The sequence below is a fragment of the Haliotis cracherodii genome, unplaced genomic scaffold, assembly GCF_022045235.1.
Source record: "Haliotis cracherodii isolate W230 unplaced genomic scaffold, xgHalCrac1.p SCAF_19, whole genome shotgun sequence".
Taxonomy (NCBI): domain Eukaryota; kingdom Metazoa; phylum Mollusca; class Gastropoda; order Lepetellida; family Haliotidae; genus Haliotis; species Haliotis cracherodii.
This window is the reverse complement of record NW_027266274.1, coordinates 9275090-9293227: the sequence shown is the minus strand read 5'-3', so window position 1 is coordinate 9293227 and position 18138 is coordinate 9275090. Positions and strand designations below refer to the sequence as shown.

General features: G+C 45.7%; 1 protein-coding gene across 1 annotated transcript in view; it reads right to left on the bottom strand.

Annotated features, from left to right (window-relative positions):
* LOC139466734 (phosphatidylinositol 4-phosphate 3-kinase C2 domain-containing subunit alpha-like) overlaps positions 1-18138 on the bottom strand; it is a 68964-nt gene that overhangs the window by 28918 nt on the left and 21908 nt on the right. Inside the window, exons 4-14 of the mRNA XM_071248392.1 lie at positions 16142-16290; positions 14452-14575; positions 12610-12721; positions 9527-9597; positions 8483-8552; positions 7401-7535; positions 6855-6931; positions 5753-5980; positions 3998-4123; positions 3034-3198; positions 1595-1700 (exon numbers count right to left, since the gene is read on the bottom strand). Of these exons, the coding sequence (XP_071104493.1) occupies positions 1595-1700; positions 3034-3198; positions 3998-4123; positions 5753-5980; positions 6855-6931; positions 7401-7535; positions 8483-8552; positions 9527-9597; positions 12610-12721; positions 14452-14575; positions 16142-16290 (1363 nt within the window). The remainder of the gene's footprint in view (positions 1-1594; positions 1701-3033; positions 3199-3997; positions 4124-5752; positions 5981-6854; positions 6932-7400; positions 7536-8482; positions 8553-9526; positions 9598-12609; positions 12722-14451; positions 14576-16141; positions 16291-18138) is intronic.

Below are 18138 nucleotides of genomic sequence, written 5' to 3'. Positions count from 1 at the left end.
GAGATTAAAGATATTACCCATGTAGATTAAAGAGATCACCCATGTAGATTAAAGAGATCACCCATGTAGATTAAAGAGATCGCCCATGTAGATTAAAGAGATCGCCCATGTAGATTAAAGAGATCACCCATGTAGATTAAAGTGATCACCAATGTAGATTAAAGAATATCACCCATGAAGATTAAAGAGATCACCCATGTAGATTAAAGAGATCACCCATGCAGATTAAAGATATCACCCATCTAGATTAAAGATATCACCCATGTAGATTAAAGAGATCGCCCATGCAGATTAAAGAGATCACCCATGCAGATTAAAGAGATCGCCCATGTAGATAAAAGAGATCACCCATGCAGATTAAAGAGATTGCCCATGTAGATTAAAGAGATAGCCCATGTAGATTAAAGAGATCACCCATGTAGATTAAAGTGATCACCAATGTAGATTAAAGAATATCGCCCATGAAGATTAAAGAGATCACCCATGTAGATTAAAGAGATCACCCATGCAGATTAAAGATATCACCCATCTAGATTAAAGATGTTACCCATGTAGATTAAAGAGATCGCCCATGCAGATTAAAGAATATCACCCATGTAGATTAAAGAGATCGCCCATGCAGATTAAAGAAATCACCCATGTAGATTAAAGAGATCACCCATGCAGATTAAAGAGATCACCCATGTAGATTAAAGTGATCACCCATGTAGATTAAAGAATATCGCCCATGTAGATTAAAGAGATCACCCATGTAGATTAAAGAGATCACCCATGTAGATTAAAGAGATCACCCATGCAGATTAAAGAGATCGCCCATGTAGATTAAAGAGATCACCCATGCAGATTAAAGAGATCACCCATGTAGATTAAAGATATCACCCATGTAGATTAAAGAGATCGCCCATGCAGATTAAAGAAATCACCCATGTAGATTAAAGAGATCGCCCATGCAGATTAAGGGGTTTGAATATGGCTCATGGGTTGGGGTATGTGATCAAAATCAGACAACGATGGTGGGAGCTACTGATGACTTTGTTTGTGTTTCAAAACTACAAAGGTATTACTGAATTAGTTCATGTCTTTGGGGCCAGGATGTGATTTTTCAAAATGAGGCTGCTTGTCTGACAAACACGGTGCTTAGGACCCACTCTATCCAGGATTCCCATATGTTCCGTAATATAAAAACCTGGTTCCTTGTTCCTTACACTAATATATAATCAAACCCTATTGACTGCCATAATATGCTTCCTGGAAGCCAATTTGGTCACAAAGCAGAAATATATGCAAATCAATATGCCTCAAAGTTTCATAAGTCGTTGCCTTAAGTTTCATCAGTATTGAGGGCTAACATTATTTTGTTCTCGTTCATCATTGCATTTTGGAGTCAATAAAAACAGGTATATTTTGGAGTCCCTGAAAACAGGTATATTTTGGAGTCCATAAAAACAGGTATATTTTAGAGTCCATAAAAAAACATGGCAAAAACTTTGCATTATATACTACTAATAATATTATATACACTTTTATAGCACCAACATTCACACAGTAAAGTATGCACTGCTTGCTATAATAATAAAGAGGTATATACGCCTACCTGTAGCAGCACGGAGTCTGGCAGCAGCGTCTTACAAGAAGGCATAATGGGATCAGCCTTGACGCCCATCATGAGGGGAACCAGCTGGCTCCCCTGATTCAGATGGCTGTGAACACAGAACATCACATCATCACCTTCACATACCATGGGGGGAGGGGGCGTTACTGGCATTAAAAAATAACTTCAATGGCAGAGTAAGAATGCCATGTCAACTGTAGAGAATACCTGCAACTCATTCCGAAGTTGCTATTGCATGTTGTAGTAAGCATTAAACTATCAACATGTCATTGAATGTTGAACTAAAGCATTTTACCATGACATAAAACATGTATGTCACACCCCAATGACATAAGTGATCTGGAAATGATATAAGTGAGTGAGTGATGTTGCTTTTCGCCAATGTTGAACTAAAGCATTTTACCATGACATAAAACATGTATGTCACACCCCAATGACATAAGTGATCTGGAAATGAGATGAGTGAGTGAGTGAGTTTGCTTTTTCCCAATGTTGAACTAAAGCATTTTACCATGACATAAAACATGTATGTCACACCCCAATGACATAAGTGATCTGGAAATGAGATAAGTGAGTGAGTGAGTTTGCTTTTCACCAATGTTGAACTAAAGCATTTTACCTTGACATAAAACATGTATGTCACACCCCAATGACATAAGTGATCTGGAAATGAGATAAGTGAGTGAGTGAGTTTGGCTTTGCGCCGCTTTTAGCAATATTCCAGCAATATCACGGTGGGGGATATCAGAAATGGGCTTCACACATTGTATCCATGTTGGGAATGAACCTGTTTCTTCCGCGTGACGAGTGAAGGCTTTAACCAGTAGGCTACCACACCGCCCCTGGAAATGAGATAACCGAAATGGCCCTTTTTTCACTGTTTCATGTGAAGTGTCATCAGAAAATGACAACTACCCCCGGCCTCCACAACAGCAAAAGGCAACACTTCAGCCCCTGAGTTAATACATGTACCAAGTTTGGATGAAAAATCTTTCACGGTTTTCAAGTTATGCTCCAGGAATGAAATATGCACTGAATCACGGAGAGAGAGCAGAGGGGAAAAGGGGAGTGATACAGTGTTGCTAGATTGCTATGGTTACAAGGTGGTAAGGCTAAGCAAACAACAACTGACTGAGACTAAGACATGTTCAACATCGTAAATTGTCTGTTAGTTTGTTGTTTAAGTTTAACGCCACATTTAGCAATATTCCAGCTGTATGATGGCAGCCTGTAAAAAAAACGAGTCTGGACCAATCCAGTGATCGATATTGAGAGCATTGATCCACTCCGTACAATGACTTGCCATCAAGCAAGTCATGGTGTCTGACCACCTGATCCAGTAAGTCGCCTCTTATGACCAGCATAGGTTGCTGGGGACCAATTCAAACCCGGAATATGAAACCCAAATATGAGTGACTGACCCGTCTTGGCTGTAGAGCTGTATAGTGGCTCCTCCCAGGACGATGGTCACCTTGTGTGTGGTGTCCGCTGACCCGCCGGACTGGGGACTCTTCAGCCCACACAGCGTGAGGCAGAGGCGAGACTCCCGCGGCAAGATGCACAGTGACATGTTCTTGAAATCTATCCTGCAAGTCAACATCAGGGTGGTTAGAAAAACAGGCAGAATAATGAGTGAGTGAGTGAGTTGGGTTTAACGCCGCTTTGAACATTATTCCAGTTATATCATGGCGTGTCAGCATAATGTGGGAGGAAAGCCCGAAGTGATGCAGGTCTCAGACGTTTACCACTTCGGTGAAACCCACGAGCACGGGTATGGTGCTGACAAACCTAGAAACATAATTGGGGCGAACCGGGATTCGAACCCACAATCATACTCATAGGTTTCTGGTGTGCCCAAGGGACGCAACTCTGCACAGTGAATCGCAGCGCCTTAGACGACTGGGCCACCCGTGCCCCCCAGGCAGAATAAAAGAAAAGACAAAAAACATATATACCCGATGAGAGCCTGTGACCATGAATGGTATGGCGTGACAGATCAAAGGTCTTAATCAGGGCATCTGGGATTCATATTCTAAACCAGCAGATCCTGTCACTGCTAAGGGACAGAAGCGCCTCATACCAATGGGCCAACCTGCTACATAACAAACATGGAACATGTCTCCTACCACTCATCCCACACCATCCTTTCACTGATCTAGGCTTTAATAAGTGCATATCTGTATTCAAATCTCTAACTAGCAGATCCTGTCACTTCCAAGGGAGAGAAGTGCCTCATACCACTGGGCCAACCTGTTCCCACACAATCCTCTCACAGTTCAGAGCATATCTGAACTCAAATCCACAACAAACAGATCCTGTTACTACTAAGGGACACAACTCTGCAGAGTTCTCTTGCCACAGAGTGTGATGGAACTTGACTCTTACCACTCATCCCACACTATCCTCTCACAGAGCCCCGAGGTGACCCCTGGCTTCACGTTGGTGGACACGTCCTCGGCCAGCTTCTTCATCCCATGGTACAAGCTGCACACAACTTTGTAACCTTCATAGCTGCAAACAGACAAATACTCCCATGATACGGTGGCTGGGTCAGACGTGGGGTCCATCAAGTGCATCCCTACAACCCTTGATAGAAAATAATGTAAATAATTCAGTGGTAGAACATTTTTAGTCCACTAGTCCTTATAATGACAACATATAGCAAAACCCTAAAAAATGGCAAAATTCTACTAATCCTTATGATGCCCTAAGTATTGGCCAGTTCGGGAAGGACTAAGAGGACTAGTGCCAATTTCGGATGCTGCTGTATGCATTTGTTTGTGAATTTTCCAGATACAGATTATTTTGTCCCAATATTATTGGATAGTGGTTTAGCTGTGGCTATAGTAGATCAACAGTGTTGGCACCTGTGTAAAGCTATTCTTTGGAAGGTCTTGGTCACCCACCCGGGTCACAAGTTCCAGCAAACCAGGTCTCCCCTCAAACATTGGCTACAGCCTTGCAAGTGCTATCCCACTTTGCTAAATCAGAAATCCAGTTCAGCCATCCCATCCCTGCCCTAGAAGATACCCAAGTCACCCATCCCACCCCTGCCCAACAAGATACACGTGTCACCCATCCCACTCCTGCCCAACAGGACACCTCAGTCACCCAACCTACCCCTGCCCAACAAGACACCCGTGTCACCCATCCCACCCCTACCCAACAAGACACCCAGGTCACCCATCCCACCCCTGCCCAACAAGACACCCAGGTCACCCATCCCACCCCTGCCCAACAAGACACCCAGGTCACCCATCCCACCCCTGCCCAACAAGACACCCAGGTCACCCATCCCACCCCTGCCCAAAAAGATACCCAGGTCACCCATCCCACCCCTGCCCAACAAGATACCTCAGTCAACCCTCCCAACCCTGCCCAACAAGACACCCAGGTCACCCATCCCACACCTGCCCAACAAGACACCCAGGTCACCCATCCCACCCCTGACCAACAAGATACCCAGGTCACCCATTCCACCCCTGCCCAACAAGACACCCAGGTCACCCATCCCACACCTACCCAACAAGACACCCAGGTCACCCATCCCACCCCTGCCCAACAAGATACCTCAGTCAACCCTCCCAACCCTGCCCAACAAGACACCCAGGTCACCCATCCCACCCCTGCCCAACAAGATACCCAGGTCACCCATTCCACCCCTGCCCAACAAGATACCTCAGTCACCCATCCCACCCCTGCCCAACAAGACACCCAGGTCACCCATCCTACCCCTGCCAAACAAGATACCCAGGTCACCCATCCCACCCCTGCCCAACAAGATACCTCAGTCAACCCTCCCAACCCTGCCCAACAAGACACCTCAGTCACCCATCCTACCCCTACCCAACAAGACACCTCAGTCACCCATCCTACCCCTACCCAACAAGACACCTCAGTCACCCATCCCATCCCTGCCCAACAAGACATCTCAGTCACCCATCCCACCCCTGCCCAACAAGATAGCCCAGTCACCCATCCCACCCCTGCCCAACAAGACACCTCAGTCACCCATCCTACCCCTACCCAACAAGACACCTCAGTCACCCATCCTACCCCTACCCAACAAGACATCTCAGTCACCCATCCTCCCCATAACAAACTGACTACATCGCCACCCCGCTACATGGTTGTACTCACTGGCTGAGCCAGGCCGGCGGCATCCTATGAGAGGTGGCAACATGTACTATGAAGGTGTCTCTGGTCAGGGTGATGTCCTGCATGTCCTTGTGGGTGTCCAGTGGCGGCCCCAGGGTGAAGTCCGTGTGGAAGGTGTGGCAGTACATGCGCACCAGCTGCTTGACCGAGATGACCATCTGGTCCATCGCCTCCTGCAGCTCCTCCACATAGGAACACCGGATAGCCACGCTGGAGAAAAAAACACACTGTCACTACCCTACAGCTGGATGGGAGGGAGGGAGGGAGGGAGGGACTCCACATAGGAACACCGGATAGCCACGCTGGAGAAACAAACACACTGTCACTACCCTACAGCTGGATGGGATGGAGGGAGGGACACCAGATAGCCACGCTGGAGAAACAAACACACTGTCACTACCCTAGAGCTGGATGGGAGGGAGGGAGGGAGGGACTCCACATAGGAACACTGGATAGCCACGCTGGAGAAACAAACACACTGTCACTACCCTACAGCTGGATGGGATGGAGGGAGGGACACCAGATAGCCACGCTGGAGAAACAAACACACTGTCACTACCCTAGAGCTGGATGGGAGGGAGGGAGGGACACCGGATAGCCACGCTGGAGAAACAAACACACTGTCACTACCCTAGAGCTGGATGGGAGGGAGGGAGGGACACCGGATAGCCACGCTGGAGAAACAAACACACTGTCACTACCCAAAGACTGTGTATATGTATTTGCACTACCCTAGAGCTGGATGGGAGAGGGGGGAGAGGGGGGAGAGGGGAGGGAGGGGGAACCATGTTTTGAAAACATTTATGCTGAAATATTATGATTTGCGTGTTTTCTGAAAATCTCTTTGAGGATATCACCATTTTCCAGTTTGGGGCAGGTGTGGGGAGACGTTTGATGTTTGCTATCGAGTACATTGCATGTTGTATTTCTATTGGAAATTAAGGCGAGTCAACACAACTCACCTGTATCACAGCAGTCTTCCAACATTCAAGTCTAGGCTTAGAGCCTCAATGACACAATCAACAATCAAGTCTTGGCTTAGAGCCTCAATGACACGCAGTGAGTCACACATTTAAACACTTACTTTATAGCGTCCATGGTATCTCGGTCAGCCTGGGTGCCGGCACCGGCCATCAGGGAGCTTGCTCTGTTTCCTGGGTTCTGACAACAGGAGGAAAATGGTCTCACTGTAACCATGGTAAGTGAATGATTGAGTTAGTCAACAACAGGAGGAATATTGTATCTCACTGTAACCATGGTGAGTGAGTGAGTGAGTGAGTGAGTGAGTGAGTGAGTCAACAACAGCAGGAATATTGTATCTCACTGTAACCATGGTGAGCGAGCGAGTGAGTGAGTGAGTGAGTCAACAACAGCAGGAATATTGTATCTCACTGTAACCATGGTGAGCGAGTGAGTGAGTGAGTGAGTGAGTCAACAACAGCAGGATTATTGTATCTCACTGTAACCATGGTGGCTGAGTGAGCACGTCAACAACAGCAGGAATAATGTATTCTACTGTTTCCACGGTGACTGATTGGATCAACAACAGCAGGAAGTTCTATATGACACTTTACAAATAATGGAAAGCTCTGAAGTGAAAACACCCGGAGCTATTAATCTGCATCCCAACCTTCAAGTCCGTGAGAATCCTCTCCAGCCTCTCCAGCGCCTTGCTGATGTCCGTGGTCTCAAGCTGGGCCAGGTTGGTGCAGATGGCCTTCACGGACTGGTGGATCTGCTTCGGCTGGACGAATTCAATTTCACCCTAAAACAGGGAACCATTACTTCAGTTGCCATGGAAAGAGCCATGTACACCACCCTGACAAGGCAGGGACATTACTGCAGTTACTATGGTCACATCCATCAAAATAACCCTCAAATCCTACTTTAGTTACCATGGCAACAGTCATTCTTAAAAGCCTGGGCCAGGGGTAGCAATACTTCAGTTACCATGGTAGTCATCAATTTTATCCCAACATGAGCACAACAAAGGACTTAGACAGCAATCTTATCAACATCATCATCATCATCATCATCATCAGTACAGTGATCATAGCAGAGAGAAATTCATGGAGTGAGTGAGTGAGTTGGGTTTAACACCGCTTTTAACAGTATTCCAGTTATATCACGGCGTGTCAGCTTAATGTGGGAGGAAAGCCCGAAGTGATGCAGGTCTCAGACGTTTACCACTTCGGTGAAACCCACGAGCACGGGTATGGTGCTGACAAAGCTAGAAACATAATCGGGGCGAACCGTGATTCAAACCCACAATCAAAGGTTTCTGGCGTGCCCAAGGGACGCAACTCTGCACAGCAAATAGCGGCGCTTTAGACCTGTGCCCCCAGAAATTCATGGAACATTTGCAATATAATGATATTGTTGAAAACCAAATAAACCCCCCACAAGCCCATCCCCCCATAAAAAAAAAATATGTTAAGATCCACCTCAGGACCACATGGTCATATGAAAGAATTGGATGGTCCTTAACTTCTTTTCAGTTGTATATTACATGTATCATATCATGGAAAGTGCACAAAAGTTTATGCAAGGTAAGCAATATATGAGCCAGAATACACGTTACCATCTTGGGTAGGAAAACCTGTTCTTCAATTTTTTTTAACTGAATCTGAAACCAAATCATTTCTCTTCTTATCATATTCATATCAATCTAGATTATCATTTTATAAGTTATTGAGGGAAAATGACCTTTACCTTCAGCACAAGGTCACTCGTACGTTCCATCTCCTGGTAGAAAGTGTCCAGGAGAATCTCCAGGGAATCCCTGTAACCATGGGAACAAGACAAGTTTAATACATTTGTAGATTAAAAAGCCATGAGTGCGTCTGGCTTGTTCACTGATCTATGTCAATCTTATTACACCTGCATTAAAACATATAAAGAGCTTGATGACTTAACTCTGGAGTTGTTGACTGTAAAATGACACAGAAATGAAGAAGCTGCAACAAATCTGCTGTGTAGATTTTGACGCTTATCATCAAACAGTATTCATCGTCAGCAAAAATTGGAACATAAAAAATGTTAAACTTTTCCAAACTTGTAAGTACATGCAACAACACAGAATATCATGCCAATCTAATTTGTTGTCCTTCTGAGAAAACAAATAACTTTTGTAGTATATTGATCAACAGATTGCCAATGCCAGGAGAAGTACAAAGATTGTGACAATGATGTTTTTTGTTTGTTTAATGCCACACTTGCATCCATTTGTTTGTAAGAAATGTGCCACCTTCACGGTCTAGTGGACAGAGTGTCTGCCCAGAGAGCAAACAGTCAGTGGTTCGATCCCCAGCCTCCCCACACCACAAGACGTTAAAAGATGGTACTTGTTGCCCTTTCTGGCACACTGTATTAAGGGGAGGAATGTTGGTTGTATGTTTGTTTGTCATTTAAGGCCCTACTCAGCAATATTTCAGCTATATGACGGCAGTCTGTAAACAAGGTAGTCTGGACCAGACAACCCATTGATTAACAACATGACCATCGATCCACGCAATTGAGAAACGATGACATGCATCAACCAAGTCAGTGAGTCTGACCACCCGATCCCGTTAGTTGCCTCTTATGACAACCATGGGTTGCTGAAGACCAATTCTACCCCGGATCTTCACAGGGAGACAAGTGTGGGTTGCAAGTCCTTACCACCCGATCCTGTTTGAAGCCTGTATTTACACCAAGCAATGACTGAAAAACAATGAATGCATGGATAGTCTTCACTGACCACTGGTCAGACCTCACCTGGACATGGCTTCCTTGTCTGTCTTGATGTATTCCTTCGGGAAGTACAGCATCTGGGAGTCATCGTCCACCTGCCGACAACAACCATTATCTTAAATAAAGCTATGGCAGTTTTTGTTTGTTTGTTGTTTAACGTTTTCCCAATTCCCCAAAATAATAAAGTTTGGAACCATCATCAAGTTCCTCATCTGCAGAAAGGATGACATAGACAAGGGATGACTGAAGCAACTCACCGTCCTCAGGAAGGGGTGAATAACTGAAGCAACTCACTGTCCTCAGGAAGGGGTGGAGGACTGAAGGAACTCACAGTCCTCAGGAAGGGGTGGAGGACTGAAGCAACTCACCGTCCTCAGGAAGGGGTGGAAGACAGAAGGAACATACCATCCTCAGGAAGGGGTGGAGGACAGAAGGAACTCACCGTCCTCAGGAAGGGACGGAGGACTGAAGCAACTCACCATCCTCAGGAAGGGGTGGAGGACTGAAGCAACTCACTGTCCTCAGGAAAGGGTGGAGGACTGAAGGAACTTACCGTCCTCAGGAAGGGGTGGAGGACAGAAGGAACTCACCGTCCTCAGGAAAGGGTGGAGGACTGAAGCAACTTACTGTCCTCAGGAAGGGGTGGAGGACTGAAGCAACTCAACGTCCTCAGGAAGGGGTGGAGGACTGAAGCAACTTACCGTCCTCAGGAAGGGGTGGAGAACTGAAGCAACTCACTGTCCTCAGGAAGGGGTGGAGGACTGAAGCAACATACCATCCTCAGGAAGGGGTGGAGGACTGAAGGAACTTACTGTCCTCAGGAAGGGGTGGAGGACTGAAGCAACATACCATCCTCAGGAAGGGGTGGAGGACAGAAGGAACTTACCGTCCTCAGGAAGGGGTGGAGGACTGAAGCAACTCACTGTCCTCAGGAAGGGGTGGAGGACTGAAGCAACTCACTGTCCTCAGGAAGGGGTGGAGGACTGAAGCAACTCACTGTCCTCAGGAAGGGGTGGAGGACAGAAGGAACTCACCGTCCTCAGGAAGGGACGGAGGACTGAAGCAACTCACCATCCTCAGGAAGGGGTGGAGGACTGAAGCAACTCACTGTCCTCAGGAAAGGGTGGAGGACTGAAGGAACTTACCGTCCTCAGGAAGGGGTGGAGGACTGAAGCAACATACCATCCTCAGGAAGGGGTGGAGGACTGAAGCAACTCAACGTCCTCAGGAAGGGGTGGAGGACTGAAGCAACTTACCGTCCTCAGGAAGGGGTGGAGAACTGAAGCAACTTACCGTCCTCAGGAAGGGGTGGAGGACTGAAGCAACATACCATCCTCAGGAAGGGGTGGAGGACAGAAGGAACTTACCGTCCTCAGGAAGGGGTGGAGGACTGAAGCAACTCACTGTCCTCAGGAAGGGGTGGAGGACTGAAGCAACTCACTGTCCTCAGGAAGGGGTGGAGGACAGAAGGAACTCACTGTCCTCAGGAAGGGGTGGAGGACAGAAGGAACTCACTGTCCTCAGGAAGGGGTGGAGAACTGAAGCAACTTACCGTCCTCAGGAAGGGGTGGAGGACAGAAGCAACATACCATCCTCAGGAAGGGGTGGAGGACTGAAGGAACTTACCGTCCTCAGGAAGGGGTGGAGGACAGAAGCAACTTACCGTCCTCAGGAAGGGGTGGAGGACTGAAGCAACTCACCATCCTCAGGAAGGGGTGGAGGACTGAAGCAACTCACCATCCTCAGGAAGGGGTGGTGGACAGAAGGAACTTACCGTCCTCAGGAAGGGGTGGAGGACTGAAGCAACTCACCGTCCTCAGGAAGGGGTGGAGGACTGAAGCAACTCACTGTCCTCAGGAAGGGGTGGAGGACTGAAGCAACTCACTGTCCTCAGGACGGGGTGGAGGACAGAAGGAACTCACCATCCTCAGGAAGGGGTGGAGAACTGAAGCAACTCACCATCCTCAGGAAGGGGTGGAGGACAGAAGGAACTCACCATCCTCAGGAAGGGGTGGAGAACTGAAGCAACTTACCGTCCTCAGGAAGGGGTGGAGGACAGAAGGAACATACCATCCTCAGGAAGGGGTGGAGGACAGAAGGAACTCACCGTCCTCAGGAAGGGACGGAGGACTGAAGCAACTCACCATCCTCAGGAAGGGGTGGAGGACTGAAGCAACTCACTGTCCTCAGGAAAGGGTGGAGGACTGAAGGAACTTACCGTCCTCAGGAAGGGGTGGAGGACTGAAGCAACATACCATCCTCAGGAAGGGGTGGAGGACTGAAACAAACTCAACGTCCTCAGGAAGGGGTGGAGGACAGAAGCAACTTACCGTCCTCAGGAAGGGGTGGAGAACTGAAGCAACTTACCGTCCTCAGGAAGGGGTGGAGGACTGAAGCAACATACCATCCTCAGGAAGGGGTGGAGGACAGAAGGAACTTACCGTCCTCAGGAAGGGGTGGAGGACTGAAGCAACTCACTGTCCTCAGGAAGGGGTGGAGGACTGAAGCAACTCACTGTCCTCAGGAAGGGGTGGAGGACAGAAGCAACTCACTGTCCTCAGGAAGGGGTGGAGGACAGAAGGAACTCACTGTCCTCAGGAAGGGGTGGAGAACTGAAGCAACTTACCGTCCTCAGGAAGGGGTGGAGGACAGAAGCAACATACCATCCTCAGGAAGGGGTGGAGGACTGAAGGAACTTACCGTCCTCAGGAAGGGGTGGAGGACAGAAGCAACTTACCGTCCTCAGGAAGGGGTGGAGGACTGAAGCAACTCACCATCCTCAGGAAGGGGTGGAGGACTGAAGCAACTCACCATCCTCAGGAAGGGGTGGTGGACAGAAGGAACTTACCGTCCTCAGGAAGGGGTGGAGGACTGAAGCAACTCACCGTCCTCAGGAAGGGGTGGAGGACTGAAGCAACTCACTGTCCTCAGGAAGGGGTGGAGGACTGAAGCAACTCACTGTCCTCAGGACGGGGTGGAGGACAGAAGGAACTCACCATCCTCAGGAAGGGGTGGAGAACTGAAGCAACTCACCATCCTCAGGAAGGGGTGGAGGACAGAAGGAACTCACCATCCTCAGGAAGGGGTGGAGAACTGAAGCAACTTACCGTCCTCAGGAAGGGGTGGAGGATGTCCTGCTTGTGCAGCATCTGGAAGCGAATGTCCTCATCCAGCTTCATGCAGTGATGCACGTAGTCCAGGGAGGACAGGGACAGATGGCTGGAGGACCACAAAACATACATACAGTCCTCATACAGGAGGCAGACATCTTTCTCAAGCTTAACCTGATTGTTTTTTGTATGTGTTTACGATGTTTACTGTAAGGCCAAGGGTACTTCTTTCAAATTATGTTTTTGATGACAGAACTCATTATCTCAATTATAGATCTACCCGGTTGAAATAAGAATATATACTCATTAAAATCAGATCTTAGTTCTCGCTACTGCTAAACAAAGATCTGAAGACATCCCATTACGGGTCACGTCAGAACGACCACCATCAGACTAATCAGAGTGTCGCTAACCAGATTATGAAAGTGACAGTCAGAATGTGATTTCTAATCATGCAACCTCGAAAACATAAACACGGGGTATTCCGAACGTTAGTTACGGGTTTAATGGCTGAATCCTTACAATCTAGACTATCTATTAGCCATTCCAGAATTTTTTTTGGTTCAGGTTTCAAATTTGTAATCGAGAATTTGTCAACAAATGTTTCGAAGCATAGTCGCCAATTTGAAATTAGCACCGTAAAGCACGAGAAAGCTGCCTTCTGATTGTTCATTCCACTGGTCGGTCAAAGTTCACGCAAGATCGGTCTGACGTGACCTGTAATGGGATGTCCTCTTTGTTTAGCGGTAGCGAGAACTAAGGTCTGATTTTAATGAGATTGGAATATATACAACACTGTAAGCACATGTGAACATGGTATATGGGGTAAGTCTTAAAAAATGGTTGATAGGGAGACACACATGATCATTGGGGTGTTGCTTTCGTATGCCAAGGTATAAGCAGATCCCGAGAGGAGATCCAGAGGGTCAGGACCACCCCCTGGTTTTGAAAACCAAATGCAGTATGTTGTAGGCAGTAAAACTGACTGTAAAAGGATTTGAATATTTTGCACCCGTCCCTCTTAAAAATACTGGGTCTGACCTTGACAGAGGGCTGCTTCCCTTCATATTTCCTTGGAGTTTTTCTCATCACCACAACTTAACAGAATTGGATGGAAGAAAACAATCTCATTAAAATCAGATCTTAGTTCTCGCTATGGCTAAACAAAGGACATTCCATTACTTGTCACGTCAGAACGACCTTTCCTCCGACCAATCAAAGCGTCGCTTACCAGATCATGAAAGCGACAGTCGGAATGTCTTTTCTAATCATGCAAACTCGTAAACGTTAACACGGTGTATTCTGAATGACAGTTATGGCCCGTACGACTGATTCCGTCAAAATTATCGTCTATCTTTTGCTTCCGTGGGATAAACATTTGAACGGAGGAGGCGTTGCACAGTACGCGGGAAGCACTGTCATACAATCTCAACCATATATAAGACATTCCGGACATTCAGTTTTCAAAATTTTAATCGAGAACTGTGTCAACATATTTTTCAAGCCTAGTCTGAAATGGAAGTCGCCAGGTTGAAACGAGTGCCGCAAAGCTCGAGAAAGCTGCTTTCTAATTGGCTGATGTCGACTTCTTGCTAGTCATTCTAGTGGTCCGTCAAAGTTTGCGAAAGTTCGTTCTGAAGTGCCCCGTAATGGGATGTCCTCAGATCTTTGTTTAGCGGCAGCGAGAACTAGGATCTGATTTTGATGAGATTGGGAAGAAAACATTATTTATTAATCTTACAACATCTTAAAATTTGGGGTAGGCAGTTCCATAAAGTAAGTTATTAAATGCAATGCTAAGTTTGATTTCCTCCCAACCTCAAGGAGAAGCCATCTCACCTCTGCAGATACTCTGCCCTGTCGTACACCTTGAGCACGAAGTCTGACGCCGAGAGCTGCTGGCCGTGACTAGGAGACTCACTGTACACGACCTGGCTGATCACATGTTCTACCAGGGTGTGCGCTGAAACCACACACAGGAATCAGTCACGGTCAATGATCTTGGGCTTCCGTGCATCCATTGCTAATCGCCCATCAACGCCAAGTTTCCACCTTTGTTATCTTACCGTATTCGACATAAATCATATTCGTAATAAGCGCCCCGCTCTAATAAGCGCCCATGGTGATATTTGCTAATATATTGGCTAGTGAACAATCCCAATTAGCACCCTTACCGATTGATCAATGTATACATGACCTATTTATTCATGTATAATAAGCACTAGTGTGTAATATGCACCCTCAATTATGGGCAGTTAAATTCTGGAAAAATATTTCTGTCGTATATAAACATTTCAAGCTGTCAGCATAAACCACAAAATTTATCTTTCAACTCCCCGAAATAATATTCTAATAAGAGCCCCCTATTTCTAATTTTGAGAGCGCCCTGGGCGCTTATTACGTCGAATACAGTATTACTTTTGTTGTTCTTACAGGTACATATAAGTGTTCTCTGCCTCATAGCATTCATTCACCGGATGAAGGAGTAAGTGTATACTCCGAAACATTGTGTTCCTCATAATAAAGAAGTAGACATCCATAAATTATCTTCCTGAGAATCAGTGACGTCACTCACAACCCATGTTGTCTGATAACTCAAATTGCATGATAAAGAGCATAAAAAAAGCATCACGGTGTCAAGGTCACAGTCACAAGCAATATGTTTCCTCTCCTTCTAGCAATAAATAAGAGAAAATTACAAATTTTATCATGTCTGCATTCAACACATTCAACTTTGCAAAATCGAGTAGTGAAAATATTTGTAAACATAGTTGGCTGAGTGAGGTTCACAAGGACAAATGTGGAATGACGTGACAGGTGATGACAGGTGATGACAGACGATGACAGGTGTGAGCAGACAATGACAGTTGTGGACAGACAATGACAGGTGTGGACAGACAATGACATGTGATGACAGACAATGAGAGGTGTGGACAGACAATGAGAGGTGTGGACAGACAATGACAGGTGATGACAGACAATGACAGGTGTTGACATACAATGACAGGTGTGGACAGACAATGACAGGTGTGGACAGACAATGACAGGTGTGGACAAACAATGACAGGTGTGGACAGACAATGACAGGTGTGGACAGACAATGACAGGTGTGGACAGACAATGACAGGTGTGGACAAACAATGACAGGTGTGGACAGATAATGACAGGTGATGACAGACAATGACAGGTGTTGACAGACAATGACAGGTGTGGACAGACAATGACAGGTGATGACAGACAATGACAGGTGTTGACAGACAATGAGAGGTGTTGACAGACAATGACAGGTGTGGACAGACAATGACAGATGTGGACAGAGAATGACAGGTCATTAAAGACAATGACAGGTGTGGACAGACAATGAGAGGTGTGGACAGACAATGACAGGTGATGACAGACAATGACAGGTGTGGACAGACAATGACAGTTGTGGACAGACAATGACAGGTGTGAGCAGACAATGACAGGTGTTGACGGACAATGACAGGTGTGGACAGACAATGTCCGGTGATGACAAGTGAGTACTTACTATCACAGGTAAAGCTGATTGGTTCTTGAGATGGCTTGAAATGGATGATAACCTTGACTGATGTGGGTTTATGCTTCTTGTCCGAGATGGGTGAAATGATTAGCCCGGGGTTCGCCTTCTCGTCTGTAGACTTGTAGTGACTCTTGAGTCTGCAGTCAATAAACCAAACAGATAATTCTCTTTGTACAAAGTGCCATTTGGCCAACTTTTTATTTTTATTCAATCATAAACTACTTTATTTCGTAGGACCCAGCAGTTGGTATTCCAATTACGTTAAGCTTAATGAAGGGGGAAAGTCTAAACTGATGCAGGTGTTAGGTAGGTTGGTTGGTTTGTTGTCTAACATCGCACTCAGCAATATTCCAGCTATATGACGGAGTCTGTAAATAATCGAGTCTGGACCAGACATCAAGTGATTGACATCATGAGCATCAATCCACGCAATTGGGATTAACCAAGTCTGCGAGCCTGACCACCCGATCCCTTTAGTCGCCTTTTATGACAAGCATAGTCGCCTTTTACGGCAAGCATGGGTTGCTGAAGACCTATTCTACCCCTGATCTTCACGGTGTTTGGACTTCGACCACCTTGGTGGAACCCACAAGCACTGGTATGGTGCTGACAAACCTAGAAACATAATCGGCGCAAACCACTATGATAGGTTTCCGGCTTGCCCAAGGGACGCAACTCTGCACAGGGAATTGTAGACGACTTGGCCACATATGTTCCGATTTACAAAAGAAATAGATGAAAACACACTCAAGCAGTATTCCTTTACACTGTCTGCAGACATTCATATGGTCCTTACAGTGAAATATCTGGTCCTGAGGATAAGAAAGAACTTTTTATGAGGCTAGCAGAAAGAACAAGAGTCATCAGGAGATGACATATCCCCCAATCTGTTGCTATTCGGAAATGGAGTTTGACTACTTTTACCCTACTTTTGGTTCATTGCCATTGGATACTTTCAGTTCAATTGAGAAACAAATATTTCAAAATCCCAAATCATCAAAAGGCACCAGTTCACCATAGACTGATCTTTATAGCAAGTTTCTTCCAGAAAAATTCAACAGTTTTGTAGTTCTGCACTTGAAACGATAAACAACTTGTTTTTATCATGACAAAATCATGAAAACAAAAAAGAATAAAAAGTTCCAAATCATCAAAAGGCACCAGTTCCCCACTAGACTGATCTATATAGAAAGCTTCAGCAAGAAATATGTAATGGTTTTACAGTTCTCCACCAGAACGACGGACATAGTGATCAATAACAATTCCATTTTTTCCGTGCATAAAAAGCCTATTTCCCATTGGTCGGCTTGTGCTGCTGATTGAGACAAAAGTGCCTTGTCTGGGAGGTAGTTCCATTCCAGAGTGAGGTCCTGTGTCACAGATGTTGAGTGTACACAAGAAAGTGCTATACAAATTGTATTGTTCTCCATGTTCTCCAGGCTGTCTATCCACGAAGCTGTCTAACTAGACAAATCTTAGCGACTTACGACTAAAATTACAACTGCCATTAGAGCTATTCTTGAAGCTGTCTAAAACCTATGTCAACATTTTCTTCCTTACGACACAAACCTTAGCTAAGACAGTGAGCTCTTCTGCGATGGTGGTAAAATAAGATGAATGTTTCCCAATGACGTAATCAATTATACCAAAGACTGAAATTCATGTATGCATATATATAATTAGATATTTAAAAATGCATGATAAACAATTAATCCGCTATTGTAGATAAATGTTAACTCTATTTTTAAAGCCGATGTTGATTCTTTCATGTTGATCAATGTAGGATATTATCATTATGTAATAAAGCTGTTGTCATTCATAGCTGGATGTAGCAACCATCACAGATTAATATATAGAATTCAAAAGGAAGATGCCGAAGGTAAAAGAAAATGTGATAATAAATTCATAAAAAAATAGCCATGATTGATAGCAAGTTTGCAATGCATTTCAACACAGATTTTGCTCTCAGAAAGCGTTGAATAAAC